General features: G+C 43.6%; 1 protein-coding gene across 1 annotated transcript in view; it reads left to right on the top strand.

Annotated features, from left to right (window-relative positions):
- Positions 1–24904, top strand: part of DNAJC1 (DnaJ heat shock protein family (Hsp40) member C1) — a 327684-nt gene that overhangs the window by 252729 nt on the left and 50051 nt on the right. Inside the window, exon 9 of the mRNA XM_033931327.1 lies at positions 2501–2620. Coding sequence (XP_033787218.1) covers positions 2501–2620 — 120 coding nt within the window. The remainder of the gene's footprint in view (positions 1–2500; positions 2621–24904) is intronic.

Below are 24904 nucleotides of genomic sequence, written 5' to 3'. Positions count from 1 at the left end.
CCTAACGCCGCCTAACTTAATTGTTTAATTGGTTCAATTAGCACAGTAATTGACTGCGCTGATTAAAAACCAATTAAAACACCGTTAAGAAAATGGAGGTACCTAAGGGCACCTCCAAAACGGGTACCTTATGCCTCCTTGAGGGCCGCAATCCAGTCGGATTTTCAGGATTTCCCCAATGAATATGCATGAGATCTATTAGCATACAATGAAAGCAGTGCATGCAAATAGATCTCATGCATATTCATTGTTTAACCACATAACATACATTGAGAAGAACTAATATATATATGCACACAACATTAATAATTTATTAATCAACCTTACTTTTTTCACAAATATTATAAATATATTAAATATACCACCCTTCCAGTGGGGAGACGTGGTTATTGAGCCTAAGCTGCAGTTGCTGGTTGATTAACAAATGTGATTATAGAGAGAAAAATACAGTGAAAACCTGAAGTGGCTTCAGCTCCTAAGGACGCCTGTGTGGCGAAACACAAGATTGTGTTGGTCTGGCTTGAACATTCTGTCAGTTGTTATCATGAAAGCAGGAGTTTAATCCATGAAGCACCAGTTTGGCAAGGACATTTGAAATAAAACACTGGACAATGTGGAACTGATTATCCAGCTTTTCGGGGCAACAAGGGCATTTGCCTGGGTTGTCTGATGAAATAGGTGTTTGGTATAAGTCAGAGGGTGGAATATTCAATATATTTATAACATTTATGAAAAAAGTAAGGTTGATTAATAAATTATTAATATTGTGTGCATATATGTATTAGTTCTTCTCTTCTTCTAAATGTATGTTATGTGGTTAAACAAAAAATAGGGGAAGATTTGTATTTGAATACGTCCGTTAGCAGTATTGATTGGGATTCCATGCATATTCATTGGGGAAATCCTGAAAACCCGACTGGATTGCGGCCCTCGAGGAGGGACTTTGACACCCCTGGTCTAAGGCCACCCTTAGATACAATTCTCATGAAAGGTAGACGCCGGAAATTTAGGCCTTTGAAACAATGGCCTACATTTCACATAGCTGCGATTCTGCAAATGACGCCATTGAGTAATTGACATGCAAATGGTGCCTTTTACAAAATCCAGCCCTTATTGTATTTTTCCATATTTTGGTTTTGTGAAATAATGTTAAGAACTTGATTATTAGCACTTCAAAAATTAAACTCAAGCATCCAAAGGAATAGAAATTTCAAAAATATTGACTGAAACCTACATAGTTATAACTCTACCTTTATGAGAAAAAACAGGGATTTTTTTCTGTTTTAGACATCACAATTTTAGGTCATTTTTTTTCACTGGAGATGTTTTATATTGAAATCAGCTCCATAATTATGAACGTATTTCAGGTTTTCAGGATCTGGTGAACAAAGAATGTACTTGGATGCAAAATAGAAAGATTGATAAAATTCTCCCTGCTATTGGCTATTATTTACTGACTCTTAAATGGCAGGTTGTATTTATGCCAATTTATCTGCTTCAGGGAGCATTCTTGATAGCAGAACAAAGTGAATAAAAGTAGTTTGCTTTGCAAATGAATGCAAATGGTACAGCCTTTCGGGAAGCCCTTTAACAGGGGCAGTGCACTTTGATTATGAGTGAAGCTGCCATTTGGACATGGTGAAAAGAGCACGCTTGAACCATTGATTAGAGGAGACGGTAGACGAAGTCAGGAAGGGCCCTGTTACGCTTGCAGTGCGGCAGGCGGATGTCAGTATGGTTAGAACACAGTGGGAGAATGACAGGGAGGATTAGTGTCAGAGAAAAGCTTTACCATAGCTGTGGAGATGGTCCCTGAGGTCACTCACCTCTGACTGTTCTGTGCTGATGACTCTGTAATGCAGACTGCTTGATGCATGCCTGTTCATTATCGGAAATGATGATTAGGTGAGGTATTTGTCTTTAAAAAAATTTATCTTAAGTATAATAATCACTACAGATTTTCCATTTTGTATTTACTGTCTGGTTGTATGGCAGAGATATGGTTGCATTTTAAATAACGTTGGAAGTCCTTTTTTAAACTTAACAGAAACATTTTATTTTACTTAGATTGGCATGTTTTATTATATTTTTAAAGAATGTACTGAGTAAACTGTAGGTGTGTTACCAGCACAAGTGTATTATCAAAACAACTTTAACTCCTGCTTTCACTTTATTCAGAAAAGAAATACACAAAGTAATATATTGCTTTAGGTTTCTAAGATTACAGTTTATTGATTTATATGGGGCTTGGATTGTTTATTTATAGATACTTTTTGTTTGAGGATAGATCTTGTGGTATTAATAGTTGGAGATGCATTTTAAGTCATTTTTCAAGATATACAAGTTTAATAGATAATTTTTTAAGGTTTTCATGACTTCTTTCCTTTCACAATAAATCTGAAATTTCAAATAGTGCTTTATAAGCATATTGTCTAAACTATACAATTTTAATATAGCACTATAATTTTTCACTAAGATAATAATTTGTGATGTTTTACAGGCACCTGAATGGACAGAAGAGGACCTTAGCCTGCTGACAAGAAGTATGGTTAAGTTCCCAGGAGGGACCCCAGGTCGATGGGAAAAGATTGCTCATGAACTGGGTCGATCAGTAGCAGATGTGAGTTCACTCAGCTTTGCATTGTATGGCAAATGACAAGCCAGAACAAGATAGGCAGTGTGAAAGGCAGACATAGAAAGTGTTCAACATTGTCTTCTGAGAACTGCTACTATCCTTTTAGGGGTTGGAAGTAAACCATTAACTGACTAAGTAAGAGACAGATGTGAGCCAGTCCCCTGTTCCACAATTAACAGTTGTAACTGATCAGCTGTATGGGGGATTCTGGTGCTTATATTCTGGAGCTACTGTAACTTGATCACAGAAAAACAATTCTGGCTTATGTTTGCAGCAAGAACACTTGTAAGAGTATTCAAGTTAAGATCACATTTCTTTTTAATTTAGGATCAAAATTTAAAAGCATTTATTCTTAAATATATATATATATGTATATTTTTTTTTCTTCTTTAAAAGAATGTATTTTAAAATACATATGGTCGACTAAAATCAAATTACCAGATTTTTTGCAAATCTATTTTAATTAATGGAAATGGACACCATGTAATAGTTAATAACCATTCTTTGGCAGCAAGTTTTCAAAAATTAAACACAGATTTTAATTTAAAGTTTTATAGGCCTTGCCATTTTGAAATCTTGTTGCCATAGTATAAATGAATGTTGAATTTTCTTTTCTTGTCTGCAGCATTAGAATGCATGGTGTATCTGCTCTGGGTAGTGGAAAGGCCCTTTCCATTAATACAGTATGTCCAAAGGCAATGAATTTAAAGTTTTAGTGTCGTGTCTTAACTCATCTATATACTGCCTGGCCTTATTCCCTATTTGGAAAGAGTGCAGAGGTGTTTAATAGCACTTGGTTTCCATAGAGAAAAATCAATTAGAGATAAAATATATTTTCATATCAATTTTTGACAGCACTGGAAATCACAATATGTGAATTGAAAAATATTCAAACATCAAATTTGTTTGACTTTTATTTTCTTCATTGTTGTATCTAAATATCTCTTTGGAACAGGGAGATTAAAAGAATAGATGTCATCACTTGGTACAAATAAAACTGTAAATGTCTTAATGTGAGGAAAGTACCGTAATGAAAGTAGTGACTACTAAAGACTACGTTTTGGACTACCGTATTTTCGCGGATATAACGCGCACCCGTGTAAAACGCGCACACGGGTATAGCGCGCAGAAATCACGATGATATGTACAAAAACTTTTGTATACCGCGCTCACGGGTATACCGCGCATGATGCCCAACGCTCCTTTCGCCCGCCCTGACTTTCCGTGCGCTGTCCCGACTCTCCGTTCACCCCCCCTGACTTCCGTGCACTGCCCTGACTTTCCGTGCGCTGTCCCGACTCTCCGTTCACCCCCCCTGACTTTCCGTGCACTGTCCCCCCTTGAAGTCCTGTCCCCCCTTGAAGGTCTGTCCCCATCCTGAAAGCCTGATGCCCCCCCCCCGACGTCCGATACATCCCCCCCCCCCCCCGCAGGACCACTCGCACCCCCACCCCGAAGGACCGCCGACTCCCCAACAATATCGGGCCAGGAGGGAGCCCAAACCCTCCTGGCCACGGCGACCCCCTAACCCCACCCCGCACTACATTACGGGCAGGAGGGATCCCAGGCCCTCCTGCCCTCGACGCAAACCCCCTCCCCCCAACGACCGCCCCCCCCCCCCAAGAACCTCCGCCCGTCCCCCAGCCGACCCGCGACCCCCCTGGCCGACCCCCACGACACCCCCACCCGCCTTCCCCGTACCTTTGTGTAGTTGGGCCAGAAGGGAGCCCAAACCCTCCTGGCCACGGCGACCCCCTAACCCCACCCCGCACTACATTACGGGCAGGAGGGATCCCAGGCCCTCCTGCCCTCGACGCAAACCCCCCTCCCCCCCAACGACCGCCCCCCCAGCCGACCCGCGACCCCCCTGGCCGACCCTCACGACCCCCCCACCCCCCTTCCCCGTACCTTTGGTAGTTGGCCGGACAGACGGGAGCCAAACCCGCCTGTCCGGCAGGCAGCCAACGAAGGAATGAGGCCGGATTGGCCCATTCGTCCTAAAGCTCCGCCTACTGGTGGGGCCTAAGGCGCGTGGGCCAATCAGAATAGGCCCTGGAGCCTTAGTTCCCACCTGGGGGCGCGGCCTGAGGCACATGGGCCCAACCCGACCATGTGCCTCAGGCCGCGCCCCCAGGTGGGACCTAAGGCTCCAGGGCCTATTCTGATTGGCCCACGCGCCTTAGGCCCCACCAGTAGGCGGAGCTTTAGGACGGATGGGCCAATCCGGCCTCATTCCTTCGTTGGCTGCCTGCCGGACAGGTGGGTTTGGCTCCCGTCTGTCCGGCCAACTACCAAAGGTACGGGGAAGGGGGGTGGGGGGGTCGTGGGGGTCGGCCAGGGGGGTCGCGGGTCGGCTGGGGGGGGCGGTCGGGGGTTCTTGGGGGGGGCGGGCGTGGGGGGGGGGGGGGGGGTTTGCGTCGAGGGCAGGAGGGCCTGGGATCCCTCCTGCCCGTAATGTAGTGCGGGGTGGGGTTAGGGGGTCGCCGTGGCCAGGAGGATTTGGGCTCCCTTCTGGCCCGATATTGTCGGGAAGTCGGCGGTCCTTCGGGGTGGGGGTGCGAGTGGTCCTGCCGGGGGGGGATGTATCGGACGTCGGGGAGTCGGCCGGGCAAGAGGGCTTGGGCTCCCTCTTGCTCCGATCGTGGATGCGGGTGCGGGTGGGAGCGCGTGCGAGCGGTCGTTCGGGGTGGGGGTGCGAGCGGTCCTGCTGGGGGGGTGAATCGGGCGTCGGGCGGGGTGGGAACTATGTTTAAAAACTTTTGTATACCGCGCTCAGGCATATAACGCGCGAGGGGTATGCGCGGTAGGTAAAAACGCGTATAACGCGCGCGTTATATCCGCGAAAATACGGTAGATATCTTATGCAGTTTTTCCATAGAGACAGAATAGAGAACTCTTATGTGTAATCTATTATCCTGTGCAAAGTCTCTCCCCTACTCCCCCCCTCCCCTGTTTCAAGGTCTAGCGGCTTATTGTATTCCCTTCTGGGTAGCTAAGTTCAGTGAAGCTCCTCTTTGGGGAATTTTCTTGACAGATTGGTTGGAAGGATGTAAGAGCTACAAACTTTAGTTTGCAAACAGCATTGTTGTTGTCTTCAGATTAAAAAAAAAAAAAAAAAACCACAAGAATATCTTACAAATAACAATCTGATTGTACAGTGGCAGTGCTGCTTGCTACCATGCAGAAGATCTGAGTTAATTTCCTGGATCTCATCATTATACATTAGTACATAGGGATTGGATGGAGGATGCACAAGTAATAGTTTATGAAATGAACCACAATTTATGGAAGAATTATTGCAGAACACCAGCACCTTAAAATAATAGCAATTCACAGTATTTAATATGTGGAGTAAAAAGGCCTCAGAAAACTCACTCCATATAACTTTCAAGCTCAACAAATGCCAAAGAGAGGAGAAGCGGAGAAAGGCAGCGTTTCACTGCTCAGTGGGGAGGAAGACAGCGTCGGTGCCGAGCACCGAAGAAAGGAGGCAGGAACCAGGCTAGGGGAAGCGGCGAGAGTTCGCTCCGCCCCCCCCCCCCCCGCGTCAGAGGCAGCGCCGGACTAACCCTTAAAGGGGGAGGAGCCAGCGGCGCCCAGCCGTTCGGCGCCCGGCGAAGGCGCGCGGCAAAGGCGCTCGCCTTAGCGAGAGCGCCTTTGCAAAGGGCCTCAAGAAGGGCCAAGTTACTACACCCAGGAACACCAGGGAAAGACTGAAAGGTACGGAAGAAGCAGGCGCAGAAGGAACGACACACTCAAACAACGGTAAGGTAAGGTAGAGCAAGGGCAGTACACACAAGAAGAAGGCAAGAAGCAGGCACACAAAGAACAAACACAAAGTATAGTAAGGTAGAGCGAGGGCAGCACACACAAGAAGAAGGCAAGAAGCAGGCACACAAAGAACAAACACAAACAAAGTATAGTAAGGTAGAGCGAGGGCAGCACACACAAGAAGAAAGTGCTGAAGAAAGCAGGCACACAAGGAGCACGTAATCTTAAGTGTTATCTTAAAGTAGGAACGACTATGGAAGCAGAGGGAAACCAGAAGATGAGCTTTCCAGTGTTCTGCACCGGCTGTCATATGTATGACTACCTCCCCTCGGGGAGACAGTCATATGTATGCGGTCGGTGTCAGGAGCTGGAAAGCTTGAAGAAGGAAGTCAAGCGACTAGAGGACAAGATACAGGAACTAGAAGGACTTTACACCACGGAAGACCCAGTCAGGACAGCTGAAGATTTCACGAGCGAGAGACACATCGAGGAGGAAGTCAGGGAACTTGAGAAATTCATTGAAGAAGCATACAAGAGGAGGGTGGAAGAGAACGAGCTTCAGATGATAGAAGAAGCTACACCTACATCGAAGGGAGAACAAGAAGCAGAAGACCTCAAAGAAGACACCCACAAAGAGAAATTGACCAGTCGATGCCCAGAAGAAGAGAGAGCGAAGCACACCGAGGACATTGACCTGAGACCGAAGCGAACATTGAAGAAGGGAAAATCAGCGATCCTAGTGGGGGACTCGATACTGAGGCATGTGGACAGCCACATAGCAGGAGGGAGGGAGGACCGACTGGTGACCTGCCTCCCAGGAGCGAGAACCAAGGACATCGTGGACAAAATTGGAAAGATCCTGGAAGGTGCGGAGACGGAAGAGACCGCAGTAATGATCCACATTGGGACGAATGATGTCAGCAGGAGAGACTACAAAAGAAGTTCGCTGATAGAACAGTTCAAGATTCTGGGAAGGAAGCTGAAGATGAGGACCCAGAAGATAGCATTCTCAGAGATCCTACCGGTACCGAGGGCAGATGTGAAAAGGCAGGATGAACTACAATCAATAAATGCGTGGATGAGGAGATGGTGTGAGGAAGAAGGATTCCACTTCGTGAGGAACTGGACGACGTTCTGGGGCAAGAGCAAGCTCTACAGGAGAGATGGATTGCACCTGAGCACAGCGGGAACTAGACTTCTAGCAAACAATGTCAAGAGAGGAATAGAACAGGCTTTAAACTAAGAAGAAGGGGAAAGCCGACAGTCGACCAAGCGTCGATGTTTCGGAAAAAGGTATCCTGTGAAGATACTGAGGGGAAAAAAGGCTGGGAAGAAACAATGGACAAATTACAGGAGTCAACTAATCAAGAAGAGAAGGTTAGAAAGATTGTAGCCCAAGAGAAGTATCTAAAGACCGAAGCACAGGGAAAGGAATTAAAGGCAGCAAAATTCCAGGAGCTAAATTGCATATATACTAATGCAAGGAGCCTAAGAAACAAAATGGGGGAATTAGAAGCCATGATCATTGCGGAAGACATAGACATCATTGGAATCTCTGAAACATGGTGGAATGAGGAAAGCAAATGGGATACAGCACTGCCGGGGTACAAGCTCTATCGCCAGGACAGGTCAGGACAGAAAGGAGGTGGAATAGCACTATACATAAAAGAAAGCATACAATCAACAAGAATGGACACAGCGGAGACGACCAACAAGCTAGAATCACTATGGGTTAAAATACCAGGAAGGAAAGGGCCTGAAATAAAGATAGGCCTATACTATCGTCCACCCGGACAAACCGGAGACATCGATGAAGAAATGGAAGCCGAGATGAAGCGAGAATGCAAAGGCGGTAACACGGTTATTATGGGAGACTTCAACTACCCTGGGATAGACTGGAGTCTCGGAAGTTCAAGATGCGCTAGGGAGACAGAATTTCTGGAGGCTGTACAAGATTGCTTCATGGAACAGCTTGTTAGAGAACCGACAAGAGAAAATGCCACTCTGGATCTAATCCTAAATGGGCTAAGGGGACCTGCAAAGGAAGTGGAAGTAGTGGGACCGTTGGGAAACAGCGATCATAATATGATCAAGTTCAAGATGGAAGTAGGAATACTGAAAGGAAAGAGAACCATAGCGACAACTTTTAACTTCAGGAAGGGTAACTACGAAGCAATGAGGGGAATGGTAAAGAAGAAACTTAGGAACACTTCCCAAAAATGGCAGACGGTAGAACATGCCTGGTCCTTTTTCAAGGACACGGTGAGCGAGGCGCAAAATCTATATATCCCCAAATTCAGAAAAGGGTGCAACAAGAGTCGAATAAAAGACCCGGCGTGGATAACTAAAATAGTGAAGGAAGTGATAAGCAATAAGAAAAATTCATTCAGAAAATGGAAAAGGGACAAAACTGAGGTAAACTGGAGAGAGCACAGGAAGTATCAAAAAGAATGTCACCGTGTGGTACGAAAAGCCAAAAGAGAGTATGAAGAGACACTAGCCAGGGAAGCACGAAATTTCAAACCGTTCTTTAGATATGTTAAAGGGAAACAGCCGGCTAGGGAGGAGGTGGGACCACTGGATGACGGAGACAGGAAGGGAGCGGTGAAGGAAGAGAAAGAGGTCGCAGAAAGACTTAACATGTTCTTTTCATCTGTATTCACAAACGAAGACACAACCAACATACCGGAACCTGAGCAATTCTTCAATGGAAATCAAGCACAAAAGTTAACATCCATAGAAGTGAGCCTTGATGATGTGCGCAGACAGATAGAAAAACTAAAAACTGACAAATCCCCAGGGTCCGGATGGAATCCATCCAAGGGTGCTGAAGGAACTAAAAGAGGAAATAGCGGAACTACTACAGCAAATTTGCAACCTGTCTCTGAAAACAGGTGTGATTCCGGAGGATTGGAAGATAGCCAACGTTACGCCCATCTTTAAAAAGGGATCAAGAGGAGACCCGGGAAACTACAGACCGGTGAGTCTGACCTCTGTTCCGGGGAAAATGGCGGAAGCACTAATAAAAGAAAAAATTGATGAACATTTTGAAAAACACGAACTTCTGATAACCAGCCAACATGGTTTCTGCAGGGGGAGATCGTGTCTGACCAACTTATTGCACTTCTTCGAGGGAATTAACAAACAGATGGACAAAGGAGACCCCATAGACATCATATACCTAGATTTCCAGAAAGCCTTTGACAAGGTGCCTCATGAACGTCTACTCCGGAAACTGAAGAACCATGGGGTGGACGGAGCCGTGCATAGATGGATCAGAAACTGGTTAGCGGGTAGGAAACAGAGGGTAGGGGTGAAGGGACACTACTCAGACTGGAGGAAAGTCACGAGTGGTGTCCCGCAGGGCTCAGTGCTCGGGCCACTGCTATTTAATATATTCATAAATGATCTAGAAACAGGAACAAAGAGTGAGATAATAAAATTTGCGGATGACACCAAACTATTTAGTGGAGCTCGGACAAAGGAAGACTGTGAAAAATTGCAAAGGGACTTGGACAAATTGGGAGAATGGGCAGAGAGATGGCAGATGAAGTTCAATGTTGAGAAATGTAAAGTATTGCATGTGGGAATCAGAAACCCGAGACACAGCTATACAATGGGAGGGATGTTATTGAATGAGAGTACCCAAGAAAGGGACTTGGGGGTAATGGTGGACATGACAATGAAGCCGACGGCACAGTGCGCAGCGGCCGCCAAGAGAGCGAATAAAATGCTGGGGATAATCAAGAAGGGTATTACAACAAGAACGAAAGAAGTTATCCTGCCGCTGTACCGGGCAATGGTGCGTCCGCATCTTGAGTACTGCGTCCAGTATTGGTCACCATACCTTAAGAAGGATATGGTGTTACTCGAGAGAGTTCAGAGGAGAGCGACACGACTGATTAAGGGGATGGAAAACCTTTCATACGCTGAGAGATTGGAGAAACTGGGTCTCTTTTCCCTGGAGAAGAGAAGACTTAGAGGGGATATGATAGAGACTTACAAGATCATGAAGGGCATAGAGAGAGTAGAGAGGGACAGATTCTTCAAACTTTCAGAACATAAAAAAACAAGAGGGCATTCGGAAAAGTTGAAAGGGGACAGATTCAAAACAAATGCTAGGAAGTTCTTCTTTACCCAACGTGTGGTGGACACCTGGAATGCGCTTCCAGAGGACGTTATAGGGCAGCGAACGGTACTGGGGTTTAAGAAAGGATTGGACAATTTCCTGCTGGAAAAGGGGATAGAGGGGTATAGATAAAAGATTACTGCACAGGTCCTGGACCTGATGGGCCGCCGCGTGAGCGGACTGCTGGGCGCGATGGACCTTAGGTCTGACCCAGCGGAGGCATTTCTTATGTTCTTATGTTCTTATGTACTCCAGTCATTGGTCAAAACTACTCCACTTTCTTAGAGTCTGTGTACAGATATTAAATTAGAGGTAAGCAAAATGTGCTGCTGGCAAATCTCAAAAGGAGCATAATTTCCCAACAAAATTAAATGAAGGCATACAGTTTCAAATACAGTAGTACTTACCTGAAATCAGACAAACAAACTGTCTCACTGTTGCTTCTTAGAATACCCAACAGTGGCCCTGTTTTGCACTAAGCTTTCTTTAGGGTAGTGGTACAGCTATCACTGTATATTTCCTCCAGACATCCAAGGGATTACTCCATAGCTCTACTCAGGTAAAAAAAATTCTAACTCCAGATTAATGGCTACATCCTATTTAAAACTACCCAATGCAACTAAAGTGTCTTTCCATACAATATGTCAGTGATGTCATCAAAACTCAGTCATGTAAACACAGTCCATTCCATGTTTGCATTCAAACCAACTGGATAAACAGTTTTTAAATAAAAGATCCACCGATGTTCTGTTGCCACACATGGTGCTTTACATCTCATCTGATAGATTACAAAATCTGTTCCAATACCCAACAATGTAGGTCTATAAACTTATGTCCCTTTTCCACACAATGGGGAACTAAGGGAACTGTCATTCTCTTCCAGGAGAGACAGCTCCTATGTCCTATTAATTGTGTCTTCAATGCACGTAAAGTTTGACCCACTTATCTTAGGAAGGAGGAAGGACTAGTAGCTAGAGCTACAGCCTCAGCACCCTGAGGTTGTGGGTTCAATTCCCACACTGCTCCTTGTGACCCTGGGCAAGTCACTCAATTCTCCATTGCCCCAATACGTTAGATTGTGAGCCCACCTGGACAGATAGGAAAAATGCTTGAGTACCTGATTGTAAACCACCTAAATAACCTTGATAGGCAGTATATAAATACCTAAATAAATAAAATAAGTATCATAAATTGCAGGGACATTCTAACAAATAAATTACATACTGATAAATAATTAATGGATATGGGAGAAAAGGTGAAGCAGTCAGGTGCACAGTTGGTACTCTCGTCCGTTCTCCCTGTCGAGGGTAAAGGCCAGGGCAGAGAAGTTCGCATCCTGGAGATGAATGCGTGGCTATGTGGATGGTGTCGAGAATGCTTTGGCTACCTGGACCATGGGATGATTTTCCAAGGGCTGCTGAGCAGGGATGGTGTGCATCTATCAAAGAAGAGAAGAAGTGTCTTCAGCAGCAGGCTGGCTAATCTACTGAAGAAGGCTTTAAACTAGAAGTGATAGGGCATGGTAATCAAAACCTCCAGATAAGTATAAGCCCTCAGGTAAGTTTTTTCATCAATATACCTCCAGATCATCCGCCAAGAGAGTCCTCTTTCAACCCTCAGCAGACGTCCCTTCTTCTTTGGGAGATATAATCCTTCCTTTTTCTCAATGCACAGAGAAACCGGGGGCTTTTCTCCTGGTATTTTCTCATCCCAAAGAAGACGGGAGGTCACCTTCAAGGGTCTCAACAGGTTTCGAATGTTGTCCCTGGCAACTTTATATCCCCTGTTAGATTGCAACAACTGGCTATGCTCTCTAGATCTCAAAGAGACTTATACTCACATTCCAGTGAATCCGACCTCCAGAAAATTCCTCAGATTTCAGGTGGCAAAGCACCATTACCAATACAAGATCCTGCCCTTTGGCTTTGCATCCTCTCCTAGATTATTCACTAAGTGCCTGGTGTTAGTGGCAGGGACATTGGAATCTCATGGTCTTCAGGTGTTGCCCTATTTGGACAGGGGAGATATGATACAGATGTTTAAATACTTGAAAGGTATTAACATAGAACCAAATTTTTCCAGAGAAGAGAAAATGGTAAAACTAGAGAGCATAATTTGATGTTGCTGGGAAGAAGACTCGGGAGCAATGTTAGGAAATTCTTTTTCATGGAGAGAGTAGTAGATGCCTGGAATGCCCTCCCAAGGGAAGTGGTAGAGAGGAAAATGGTGATAGAATTCAAAAAAGTATGGGATAAGCATAAAGGATCTCTAATTAGAAAACAAAGGATGTAAATTAAAAAACTAAGGCTGGTACTGGACAGACTTGCACGGTCTGTGTCCAATATGTGGTGATTTGGTATAGAATGGGCTGGGGGGGGCATCAATGGGAACTCCACTAACTTGGAACATGAGGATGTTACTGGCCAGACTTATGGTGGATATTCTGCAAACAGGATGGTTAGATAGGCTGGAGAGAGCATGGATGGCAACTTCAGCATTTGGAACCTAGGACAATACCAGGTGGATTTTACAGTCTATTTTCCAGAAATATCAAAGAAGAGACAAGTTAATTTAATCATGAATTTTTAATGGATATAACTAATGGGCAGACTGGATGGATCGTTCAGGTCTTTATCTTACTATGTTACTAAACCACTGAATACCTCTACATGGATGTGAAAAGGAGGCAATGTCTGGAAAGCAGTATACTAATCCTCAAAGTATGGGAAATAAGATTCTGGATCTAGAAGCTCTGATGGAAGAAGATGAATTAGATATAGTGGAGAACCATGACTTGGATGTAATTATACCGGGCTATAATCTGTTCAGGAAAGACAGGGTAGGAAGAAGAGGAGCAGGAGTAGCGTTATTTCTTAAAGATCACATTAAAGCCACACAATTGCAGGATCTGCAGAGCAAGGAAAAAGCATTATGGATCAATTTGGAAAGAGGGAATGGTGAATATGTTTACATTGGTGTGATATACAGATATCTTTCACAGACGGAAGAAGTGGACAGAGATTTAATAGTAGACATTCAGAATATATCTAAAAAAAGGGGGGAAGTTTTATTAATAGGTGATTTTAACATGCCAGATGTTTATTGGGGTATCCTTATTGTGGGACCTTCTAGAAGTAGGAAGATCCTGGATTCTCTACAAGGAGAACTGTTCCAGCAGTTGGTAATGGAACCCACGCAGTTTGGGGTCACACTGGACTTAGTGCTTACAAATGGGAAAAGTGTTTCTGATGTTACAGTGGGTGATCATCTGGCATCCAGTACGGTTTAATATTAAGATGGGTATAGAGGGCTCATTCAAAAGCAAAGGTTCTAGACTCAAAAAAAACCTAACTTTGTTCGGATGGGAGATTAACTCAAGGAATTGTCTGGGTGAGAACATCTGGAAGGAGTTAAAATGCTGTGGGCAAAACTGAAACGAGTAATTGTAAGAGCGACAAACCTTTTTGTGAGGAAAGTAAGTAAAAGTAAGAGGAAAAGAAGGCCGCTTTTGTTCTCAAAAGTAGTAGCTGAGAAGGTAAGAAATAAGAAGTTACCTTTTCATAAACTACAAAAGATCACAGAAAGAGGAAGACAGACAAAAATATCAGGAAAAGTTAAGAGAGGCTGGTCATGTAGTAAGGAAAGCAAAGATGCAAATGGAATTTAAAATAGCTCACATGGTAAAATGGGGAGATGAGGCTTTTTTTTTTTTAACATATATTAGTGATAGGAAGAAGTGCAAAAGTGGCATTGTGAGACTCAAAGGTGAAGGGGAGAAATATGTGGAAGCTGATAAAGAAAAGGCTGAATTGCTTAACAAATATTTCTGTTCAGTATTCACAGCTGAAGCGCCAGGAGCAGGACCGCAGAAGACAAACGTGAATAGGGATGGAGGAGTGGTAGACCATGATTGATTTTCAGAGTGTTGTGTTTGTGAGGAGCTAGTTAAAATAAAAGTAAACAAGCAATGGGGACGGATGGTATACATCCAAGGGTGCTGAAGGAACTAAGGGAAGTTCTGGTGGCTCCGCTGACTGAACTTTTCAATGAATCTCTAGAGTCGGGAGTGGTACCGGAGAACTGGAGAAGGGTAGATGTGGTCTCTCTCCTCAAAGTGGAAGTAAGGAATTACAGGCTGGTAAGTCTGACTTTGTTGGTAAGCAAATTAATGGAAATGCTTTTAAAACAGAGAATGGTGAAGTTTCTGGAATCCTGTGGCTTACAGGACTGGAGGCAACATGGATTGAGTAGAGGTAGGTCTCGTCAGACAAATCTGATCAATTTCTTTGACTGAGTGACCAGAGAATTGGATAGAGGGAGTGCGCTAGATGTGGTATATTTAGATTTTAGCAAAGCCTTTTACAGTGTTCCATACAGATGTCTAATAGTTCAAGTTTCAAGTTTTATTTAAAATTTGATATACACATAATACCTGAGTTTCCTCGGGATGGGTCCCAAAGTGATGGGTTGGGTCAACAACTGGTTGAGTAGAAGGCAACAGAGGGTAGTAATCAATGGAGATTGCTCTAAGGAAAGGGTTGTTACCAGTGGTGTACCTCAAGGTTCTGTTCTTGGGCCTGTTCTTTTAAACATTTTTGAAAGCGATATTGCTGAAGGGCTGTCGGGTAAGATTTGCCTCTTTGCGGATGATTCCAAAATCTGCAATAAAGTAGACACCCAGGATGGTGTGAATAACGTGAAGAAAGATCTGGTGAAGCTTGAAAAATGGTCTAAAATTTGGCAGCTAAAATTTAATACTAAGAAATGCAAGGTCATGCATTTGGGCTGCAAAAAACCAAGGGAACGGTACAGTTTAAGGGATGAAGAACTTATGTGCACAACAGAAGAGCAGGATTTGGGTGTGATTGTATATGATGATCTTAAGGTGGCCAAACAGGTTGAAAAGGTGACAGCGAAAGCTAGAAGGATGCTAGAGGGTGCATAGGGAGAGGTATGGCCAGTAGGAAAAAGGAGGTATTGATGCCCCTGTTTAAGAGTTTGGTGATATTTCATTTAGAATATTGTGTACAGTCCTGGAGGCCACACCTTCAAAAAGATGTAAAAAGGATGGAGTCGGTCCAGAGGAAGGCTGCTAAAATGGTGCATGGTCTTCATCATAAGACGTATGGGGACAGACTCAAAGATCTCAATCTGTATACTTTAGCGGAAAGAACCATGGGGTGGAAGGAGACGTACATAGATGGATCAGAAACTGGTTGGCCGGTAGGAAACAGAGGGTAGGAGTGAAGGGCCACTACTCAGACTCGAGGAGGGTCATGAGTGGGGTCCCGCAGGGCTCGGTGCTTGGGCCGCTGCTATTTAATATATTCATAAATGATCTAGAAACAGGGATGAAGTGTGAGATAATAAAATTTGCGGATGGCACCAAACTATTCAGTGGAGCTCGGACTAAAGAGGACTGCGAAGAATTGCAAAGGGACTTGAACAAACTAGGGGAATGGGCAACGAGATGGCAGATGAAGTTACATGTGGGAAACAGAAACCCGAGGTACAACTATACGATGGAAGGGATGTTATTGAATGAGAGTACCCAAGAAAGGGATTTGGGGGTTATGGTGGACAAGCAATGAAGCGGACGGCACAGTGTGCAGCAGCTGCTAAGAAGGCAAATAGAATGCTAGGCATAATCAAGAAGGGTATTACAACCAGAACAAAAGAAGTTATCCTGCTGTTGTATCGTGCGATGGTGTGTCTGCATCTGGAGTACTGCATCCAATATTGGTCATCGTACCTTAAGAAGGATATGGCGATACTCAAAAGGGTTCAGAGGAGAGCGACACGTCTGATAAAAGATATGGAAAACCTTTCATACGCTGAGAGATTGTAAAAACTGGGTCTCTTTTCCCTGGAGAAGAGGAGACTTAGAGAGGATATGATAGATACTTACAAGATCATGAAGGGCATAGAGAGAGTAGAGAGTGACAGATTCTTCAACTTTCGAAAAATAAAAGAACAAGAGGGCATTCGTAAAAGTTTAAAGGGGACAGATTCAAAACGAATGCTAGGAAATTCTTCTTTACCCAACATGTGGTGGACACCTGGAGTGCGCTTCCACAGGGCGTAATAGGGCAGAGTACGGTACTGGGGTTCAAGAAAGGATTGGACAATTACCTGCTGGAAAAGGGGATAGAGGGTACAGATAGAGGATTACTGCACAGGTACTGGACCTGTTGGGCTGCTGCGTGAACGGATTGCTGGGCACGATGGACCTCAGGTCTGACCCAGCAGAGGCATTGCTTATGTTCTTATGTTCTTCTTGGCTCCAAAAAAGACAGGAGGACTGCGACCCATCCTGGATCTCTGAGCTCTTAACAAATATCTTGTCAAAGAGAAGTTTTGAATGCTCTCTCTTACCCTCCTTTAGCCCCTATTGGCTCATAACGAATGGCTATGCTCTCTCGCCCTCAAGGAAGCCTACACGCATATATCATTCATCCGGCTTCCAGAAGATACCTTCACTTTCAAATCAGTCGTCATCATTACCAGTACAAAGTTCTTCCATTCGGCCTGACATCTTTTCCTACAGTCTTCCCGAAGTGCTTAATTGTAGCGGCAGCAGCCCGGAGGGTCTTCAGTGTTTCCTTATCTGGACAACTGGTTGATCAAGGCTTAATCGTCTCAGGAGGTGACCCTGGCGATGACTCACACCATTTCTTTCCTTCAAACCTTGGGCTTCGAAATCAATTTCCCAAAGTCCAACCTCCAATCAACTCAATGTCTTCAGTTCAATGGGGCTATTCTGGATACTACTCTTATGAGGGCGTTTCTTCCTCCAGGTCGCCTAGCTGCCTTGCTTCATCTCTGTCAACCAAATGTTTCAGCTACAAACACTCTCTGCAAGACGCTTGATGGTTCTCCTGGCCACATGGCCTCCACGGTTCAATGTCTACCACTACTAGCCAGATTGCATCTTCACACTCCTTAGTTGGCCCTAGCTTCTCAGTGGTGTCAGGCGACAGATCCGCTCTCACAGCATATCTCTGTAACCTCATCTCTTCTGCAGTCGCTCCCTGGTAGATGGCCTCTTCCAATCTATCCAGAGGTCTTCTTTTCCATCTTCCTCCACATCACCAGGTACTCACAATGGATGCGTCTTCTTACGCCTTGGGAGTGCACATGAGCGGCCTTCAAACGCAGGGTTATTGGACTTCCAAAGAACACAAATTTCACATCAATTTGCTGTAGCTCAGAGTGATGTATTATGCACTAAAAACTTTTCAACATCTGACTGACCAAGTTCTCCTCCTTCGCACGGACAATCAAGTAGCAATGCACTACATCAACAAACAAGAAGGCATGGGCTCTCTTCCCCTTTGTCAAGAGGTTCAAAAGATTTAGCTTTGGGCGACCACCTGCAATCTTTTTCTGAGAGCAGTCTGCATATAGGGGGAACAGAATTCCTTAGCAGACAACTTCAGCAGAATTCTCCAGCCTCACGAATGGACACACAAGTCGACAACTCTTCAGTCCATCTTTGCACAATGGGGCACTCCTCAGGTGGACTTATTTGCAGCTCCCCACAACCACAAGCTGCCCCGCTTCTGCTTCAGGCTTTACTCTCCTCACCGCCTGGAAGCAGATTCCTTTCTTCTAGATTGGACGCAACTGTTTCTCTAAGCATTCCCTTACACTCCTCTTATCTGAAAACTCTTTTCAACTCAAGCAGGAGTCAGCCACCATGATACTCATAGCTCCCCAGTAGCCCAGACAACATTGGTTCTCCCTTCTATTTCAATTCAGCACTAGGGAACCCAATATTTCTTCCAATATTTCCTACTCTGCTTACACAGAATCAAGGAACTCTTCTTCATCCCAGCCTGCAGTCGTTACACCTGGCAGCTTGGTATCTCTTGGGCTGACATCATTACATCTCTCTCAGCCTGTCTGCACTATTATTGACGCTTCCAGGAAACCGGCCACTCAACAGTGTTATCAACAAAAGTGGACTCGGTTTTCTTCCTGGTGTCTCCATCATCATCATCATCATCATGATCCAGCTTCCTTGTCATTGGAATTGGTGCTAGATTATCTACTTCATCTCTCTGATTCTTGTCTTAAATCTACATCTATCAGAGTCCATCTCAGCGCTATTACAGCTTTTCACATGCCAGTCGAGGGAAAGCCTCTCACTGCTCATCCATTGGTCTCCAGATTCATGAAAGGGCTTTTCAATGTCAAACCACCTCTCAAGCCTCCACCTGTCGTCTGGGACCTTAATGTGGTTCTTTTCAGGTTGATAAAACCACCAGTTGAACCAATGGTAACAGCTCATCTTAAATTTATCACCTGGAAAGTAGTTTTCCTCATCTCACTCACTTCTGCCAGGAGGGTCAATGGGCTTCAGGCTTTGGTCGCAGATCCACCTTTCAAAGTGGTTCTATGCACGCATCCTAAATTTCTACCAAAAGTCATTACGGACTTTCATCTCAATCAAGCCATTGTTTTTCCATCTTTTTTCATTCTCATCTAGGAGAAACAGCACTGCACACTTTGGACTGTAAACATGCTAAGGCCTACTACATCGATCGGACAAAGCCTCATAGAACATCTCCCCAACTCTTCATCTCATTTGATCCTAACAAGTTGGGGCACCATGTAACCAAACTGACGATTTCCGATTGGTTGGCTGCATGTATCTCATTCTGCTATACTCAGACCGGACTGCCTCTGGAGAGTCGTGACTCCTATACTCGTCAAGCTCATAAAGTCCATGCTATACTCATCTAGCTCATAAAGTCCGTGCTATGGCAGCTTCTGTAGCTTTCCTCAGATCTACTCCTATTGAAGAAATCTGCAAAGCTGCCACCTGATCCTCAGTTCATACCTTCACTTAACATTACTGTCTGGAAATTTTTTCCAGATGGGATGGGCATTTCGGCCAGTCAGTTTTGCAAAATTTGTTTTCTTAAAGACCAACTCTCCCTCCATCCCTTTCTAGTTAGCTGGAGGTCACCATGTGTGAGAATATGCTGCCTGCTTGTCCTGGGATAAAGTACAGTTACTTACCATAACAGGTGTTATCCAGGGACAGTAGGCAGATATTCTCACAACCCACCCACCTCCCCTGGTTGGCTTCTTAGCTGGCTTATCTTAACTGAGGGACCACGCGCTTACTTCAGGCGGGAAGGCACTCGCGCATGCGTGTTGTGGGCTAATCACAAACTTTCTAAGCTTAAAGTTGCGATTCACTTTTCAAGTGTCTGTACCGAGGCTCCGTCGGTGATGTCACCCATGTATGAGAATATCTGCCTGCTGTCCCTGGATAACACCTGTTACAGTAAGTAACTGTGCTTTCTGGATTTTGACCAGCTGCTACATCATCATCACCACATTCCTTATCATGTTCCACAGAAGCAAGTCCATCTTGTAGAGGTACAGGGATAGGTAACGAGTCATCATGAAGAACAGGGCTAACAGCAGAATCCAGAATAAGATATGCAATTTTGTGCTTAGTTTTAGCTGAGAATCCACTTGTGTTCACAAGGGAAAAAGTAGCAATCTGTAATATGGTCTCACGGTTCCCTCCATATCATTGGGATTGCAAATGACATCGCTGCCTTTCATCGATTGAGCTAGTCACAAAGTTTGTTGGAACAACTGGTACAGATGATATGTGGAGCCCAAGACTTATCCTGGTCACCCAGTGGACAGCCAAAGTTCGGAAAGATGTGCTTTCGTTGTGAATGAACCACAGTCGTAACAGAAACTATCTGGATGATTAGTACAATGTCTTGGCATGATAAAGACTGATATTAATCACCTTAAATTATGTCTGTAGCATAAAAAAACAAAGACAACTGTCAACCCTCCTTATACGTTTATCCTGTAAAAGCATGATATATCGCCCAATTAACGTTTATAATTATATATAAAGAGCCTCATCACAAAAATATGACATGCTAGTGAAAAACTGAACACAGATTTGAAATCGGCATGAAAAATATTACAAATCCCACCCCACATTAACTCTGATGAAAATTATGTGTTGACCTTTATAATTAGAATCAGGCTGGGACAGGAGGGATCCCTCCTGTCCTGGCCACCAATGGACCGTCAGGGATATTTAAGCTACGCGGGAGAGGCGGGAGGGAGATACAAATAATTAGAATCGGGTCGACCGCCGTTGGACCACCAGGTCTCATGGTAGGCCCGGCAGAGGCCTACGAACAGGTTCGGGAGAGGGGTGGGTCAGTGCTGACCTGAATATAAAACGAGACACCCCCATTTTTGGGCCCAAAAATCTCTGTAAGTGCATGGATTTCCTGGGTAATTTTTAAAACTTCATAATTACATAATTTTGTTTTGAAAATTCACCAGTACCTTACTGGGAAAAGTATGTGTATAATTTATATATGCACTCAGTTCTAAAATTAAGCTAAAATATCCATACAACAAATTATTCTTTTTATACTGCATTCTATCTATTCAATATAAAATTACCAAAACTTTATAGTGTGTAGAATTCATTTTTCTTTTGAATGTGGTAGGTCATTTTCCAAATAAATAGATAGTAGATAAAAAAATAATTTTTCGTAATAATAAATGTTGCAGATTGTAAACATTGCCTTATTAACCATTTTAATTACACTTCCCCCTCCAAATCTGCGGTTTCAGCATCCACAGATTCGGTTATTCGCGATTTTAAAACAAAAAACCATTTAAAATTTTCAGGCTATTTTAAGCCCTGTAAGCCCCCACTTAAGCCTTACCTGGTGGTCTAGCGGGTTTTCGGGGCAGGCGCAATCTTCCCATGCTCCTGCCCCGTGCAGTACGCGCACAGAAAATGGCTGCCTTGAGCTCCCGTAGTCTCTCAAGACTATTGACGGGAGCTCAAGGCAGCCATTTCCTATGGGCGACCTGCACGGGGCAAGAGTGTGAGAAGATCGCTCCTGCCCCGAAAACCCGCTAGACCACCAGGTAAGGCTTAAGGGGGGTTTACAGGGCTTAAAATAGCCGGGGGGAAGCGGGGGTTAGAGGCAGAACCGGCCTGAATATTATTCACGGGCCGGCTTTGCCCCTAACCCCCGTGGATACGGAGGGAGAAGTGTGCATTAAAAATGAATCTGCAAACTATAGCATGAATTATTTGTAACTAAAAAACATTCATAAGTTATTTGTGCTAGCTAGCTGTTGACATCAAATATTTAGTTGTGAAGGGAAACCAGTTCAGTTTGCTGTAGTCAGAGTTCATGCCTGCTGACCTAGCTACCTGTATAGCCGGCCTTTGCACATCTGTTCGTTGACCTATATTTCCAATGCTGAATTATTTGTAGCTTCAGGCTTAGTACTCATTCCTGTGCTGAATGCACACTGCAACAATTAACCTAGTTTTCCTTATTTTGTTTTACAAGCAAAAAAAATCATATATCTGTATTTTGTAGAATGTACTGCTTATACATTGTTTGTTTGTAAACTTGTTCTTATCAAATTAACATAAGTCTATGTGCCAAAATCTTTGAGAAATGGAGACAGTAGTTAGTGTCAGTTCCAAGTTTATTATGGAGGTGTAGACTAATGGTTAGTACCAGTTGAACTGGGTTCAATTCTTACGGTAGCTCCTTGTGACTCTTAGCATGTCACTTAAATCTCCATTGCCCCAGGTACAAAATAAGTACATGTATATATAATACTGTATATAAATTGCTTTGATTGTAACCCTGAAAGACAGTATATCAAATCCCATCCTCTTTCCCATCCCTTTTTTTTACATTAAGACTCAAGATTATTTGTAGTTTTTGTGCTGGTCATCATGTTTTCAAAGCAGCTGCATATAAATGGTAGTTCTGCCTTTCAAGATCAGTTGGCACTGTTACTTTCTAGAGATCTGTTCCAAAACCTTTGAGGTTGACCTTCAGGATGTTCACTCCCCTACAAAATTGACCTTGGTGGTTTCGGCACCATTTGAGGTAGGATTGGCTAGGAGGATTGCTGAAAGATTTGTTGACATCAAGCATATGTAAGTCTTGGTGTCAAGCAACTTTCTTTTTTTTTTTCATTTAAGTGCAATACATGAATATCCAGACTACAATTTGATCCTTGGAGGGGGTTTTAACATCAAAACTAACCCTTCTGTTGATTATAAGCTGCCCAAACTAGGGAAGAAAGCAACTTTTTTGATACCGAGCCATCTTGGCACTGAGTATACCAGAAATTTTTACATCAAACTTTTGCATTCCAAGTAGCCAGTCAGGATTTTGAGTTACGTATCTTGTTTGCTACCTCAGGCTCCTATCTGCAGTTCCAAAAATTATTGAAAACATCTTTGTATATAAGATTTTGGGGAAATTAATGATTAAGCCACAAATTTTGTAATTCACTGATTTGTACAGTCTCTTGCTTATGTAAACCGCATCGATCTGGAAGGTTTTGCAGTCTATAAATGTACTGTAATGTAATGTAAGCATGCCAGTACCAGTATAGGTTAATTGAAAAAAACCTGTCATTGTCACCCATGCAAAGTCAGTTCAGCATTAAGAGATAGACACAGATGGTTCATTCAAAAGCAGATATATTAGACTCTAGGGAAAACTAACTTCTTAAAAATGGTAGAAACTTCTAAGGGACAAAAAGCAGTAGGCCAAATTGGAAATGAGATATTTTAAAAGCTACAAACTTTTCATTCACTTTATGAAAAGAAGCAGCTGAAAAAGGTAAGGGAAAAGGCTAACTTTTATAAATTGTAAAAGATTGCAGAAAGAGATAGACAATAATGTATATGATTAAGCAAAGGGACGTTAGTATAGTAGTCAGGAAGGAAACAGTGCAAATAGAAGATGTGGTTATAGCAATTAGTGTAGTTGGGGTTAAGAAAGGTTTAGAAAAATTCCTGGAGGAAAAGTTCATAGCATGCTATTGAGACAGATATGGGAGAAGCCACCACTTGCCCTGGATTGGTAGCATGGAATTCTGTACTATTTGGGTTTCTGCCAGGTACTGTGACATGGGTTGGCCATTGTTAGAAACTGGGCTAGATAGACTAATGGTCTGACCCAATATGGCTGTTCTTATATAAGAAGAAATACTAAACTATATTAGGGGAGATAAGACTTTTTTTTAGGTAAGTTAGTGACGGGCGGTAATATATTATTGGCATTGTGAGGTTCATAGTTGAAGGGCTATAATATGTAAAGACTAATGAGGATAAAGTGGAATTGCTTAAAACATATTTCTTCTGTATTTGAGTACCTCAGAAAACAAACGCAAGAAGAAATGAAAGTGACGCATACTTCGAACAATTTTCAGAAGGCTATATTTGTGAAAACCTAGTTAAACTAGAAGTAGGCAAAGTAGTGGGGCAGTCGGGAAACATCTGTCTGACCTTTTCAGTGCTTCTCTAGAGTTTAGAATGATCCCAAAGGACTGGAAAAGGGTGGGATGTGGTTCTCCACAAAACAAAAGTAAGATGAGAACTAGAGGCAGTTAGTCTGACCTCTGTGCTAAGTAAATTAATGGAAACACTATTAACAACAGAGGATAGGGCAGCTTCTGGAATCCAGTTAATCACAGGTTCTCAGGCTGTATGGTTTTACTAGTGGTAGGTCCTGTCAGATGAATCTGATCAGTTTCTTTGACAGGGTTACCAGAGAGTTGGATTGGGGGAGAGCACTAGATGTGGTGTTCAGTTACTGAGGAAGTAAGAACAAGCCCCTTGCCCCCTCTGCCATATTAGCTCTTACCAAGAGACAGGCTTAGAGGCCTTATGTTAAAGTAGAATCTAGACGTTTTTTTGCCTAGGTGGGAAGAGAACTCTACCTCTTTTGAAGATAGGGAGAAGCAGCTGTTGCATCTGATATCTGCAGAGGATATCTGAACTGTGGCATCTGAGCCGGGGGGGGGGGGGGGGGTGAGAAAAGCAGTTCAGTAAACTGACATGACAGCTACACTCCATTGTGCCATAGCTTAAAGAAATTTCTCCAAGGATTACATACTGAAAATTGGTATACATGCGTGTCAATGATCCCAGCTAAAACAGGCCTCATTGTTGACTTTACAATAATAGTCTGTTCCCAAAAGGGAGTGACTCTTTCTAGAGTTATAGGAAATGCTCCAGGCTGCCTACAAATGTGGATGCCACTACTGAGAAAGGTATGGAGTGACTTTTGGGTTCCAGCAAACCTCTGAGCAGGGGGGAGATTTTTTTTCTGAGCAAATTGACTTAAGCTAAACCAGGTATTTTCTTTCCTTATACAAGTTATTCTAATTCCTTTTCTTACCCAGACCCCACTGGGGAGGTTTCATTTTTCAACTTAAGTTAGTACTGTGTATATTTAGGAGGGAAGGTGGGATCTAGCTCAATGCAGCAATCTTTTAACACTTTTCAAAGTGAGTTAACTGAGACAAGAAGAGCT

The sequence above is a fragment of the Geotrypetes seraphini genome, chromosome 2 (genome assembly GCF_902459505.1).
Source record: "Geotrypetes seraphini chromosome 2, aGeoSer1.1, whole genome shotgun sequence".
NCBI lineage: Eukaryota > Metazoa > Chordata > Amphibia > Gymnophiona > Dermophiidae > Geotrypetes > Geotrypetes seraphini.
Note: the sequence above shows the minus strand (reverse complement) of the source record. Positions and strands in the feature narration are given on the sequence as shown.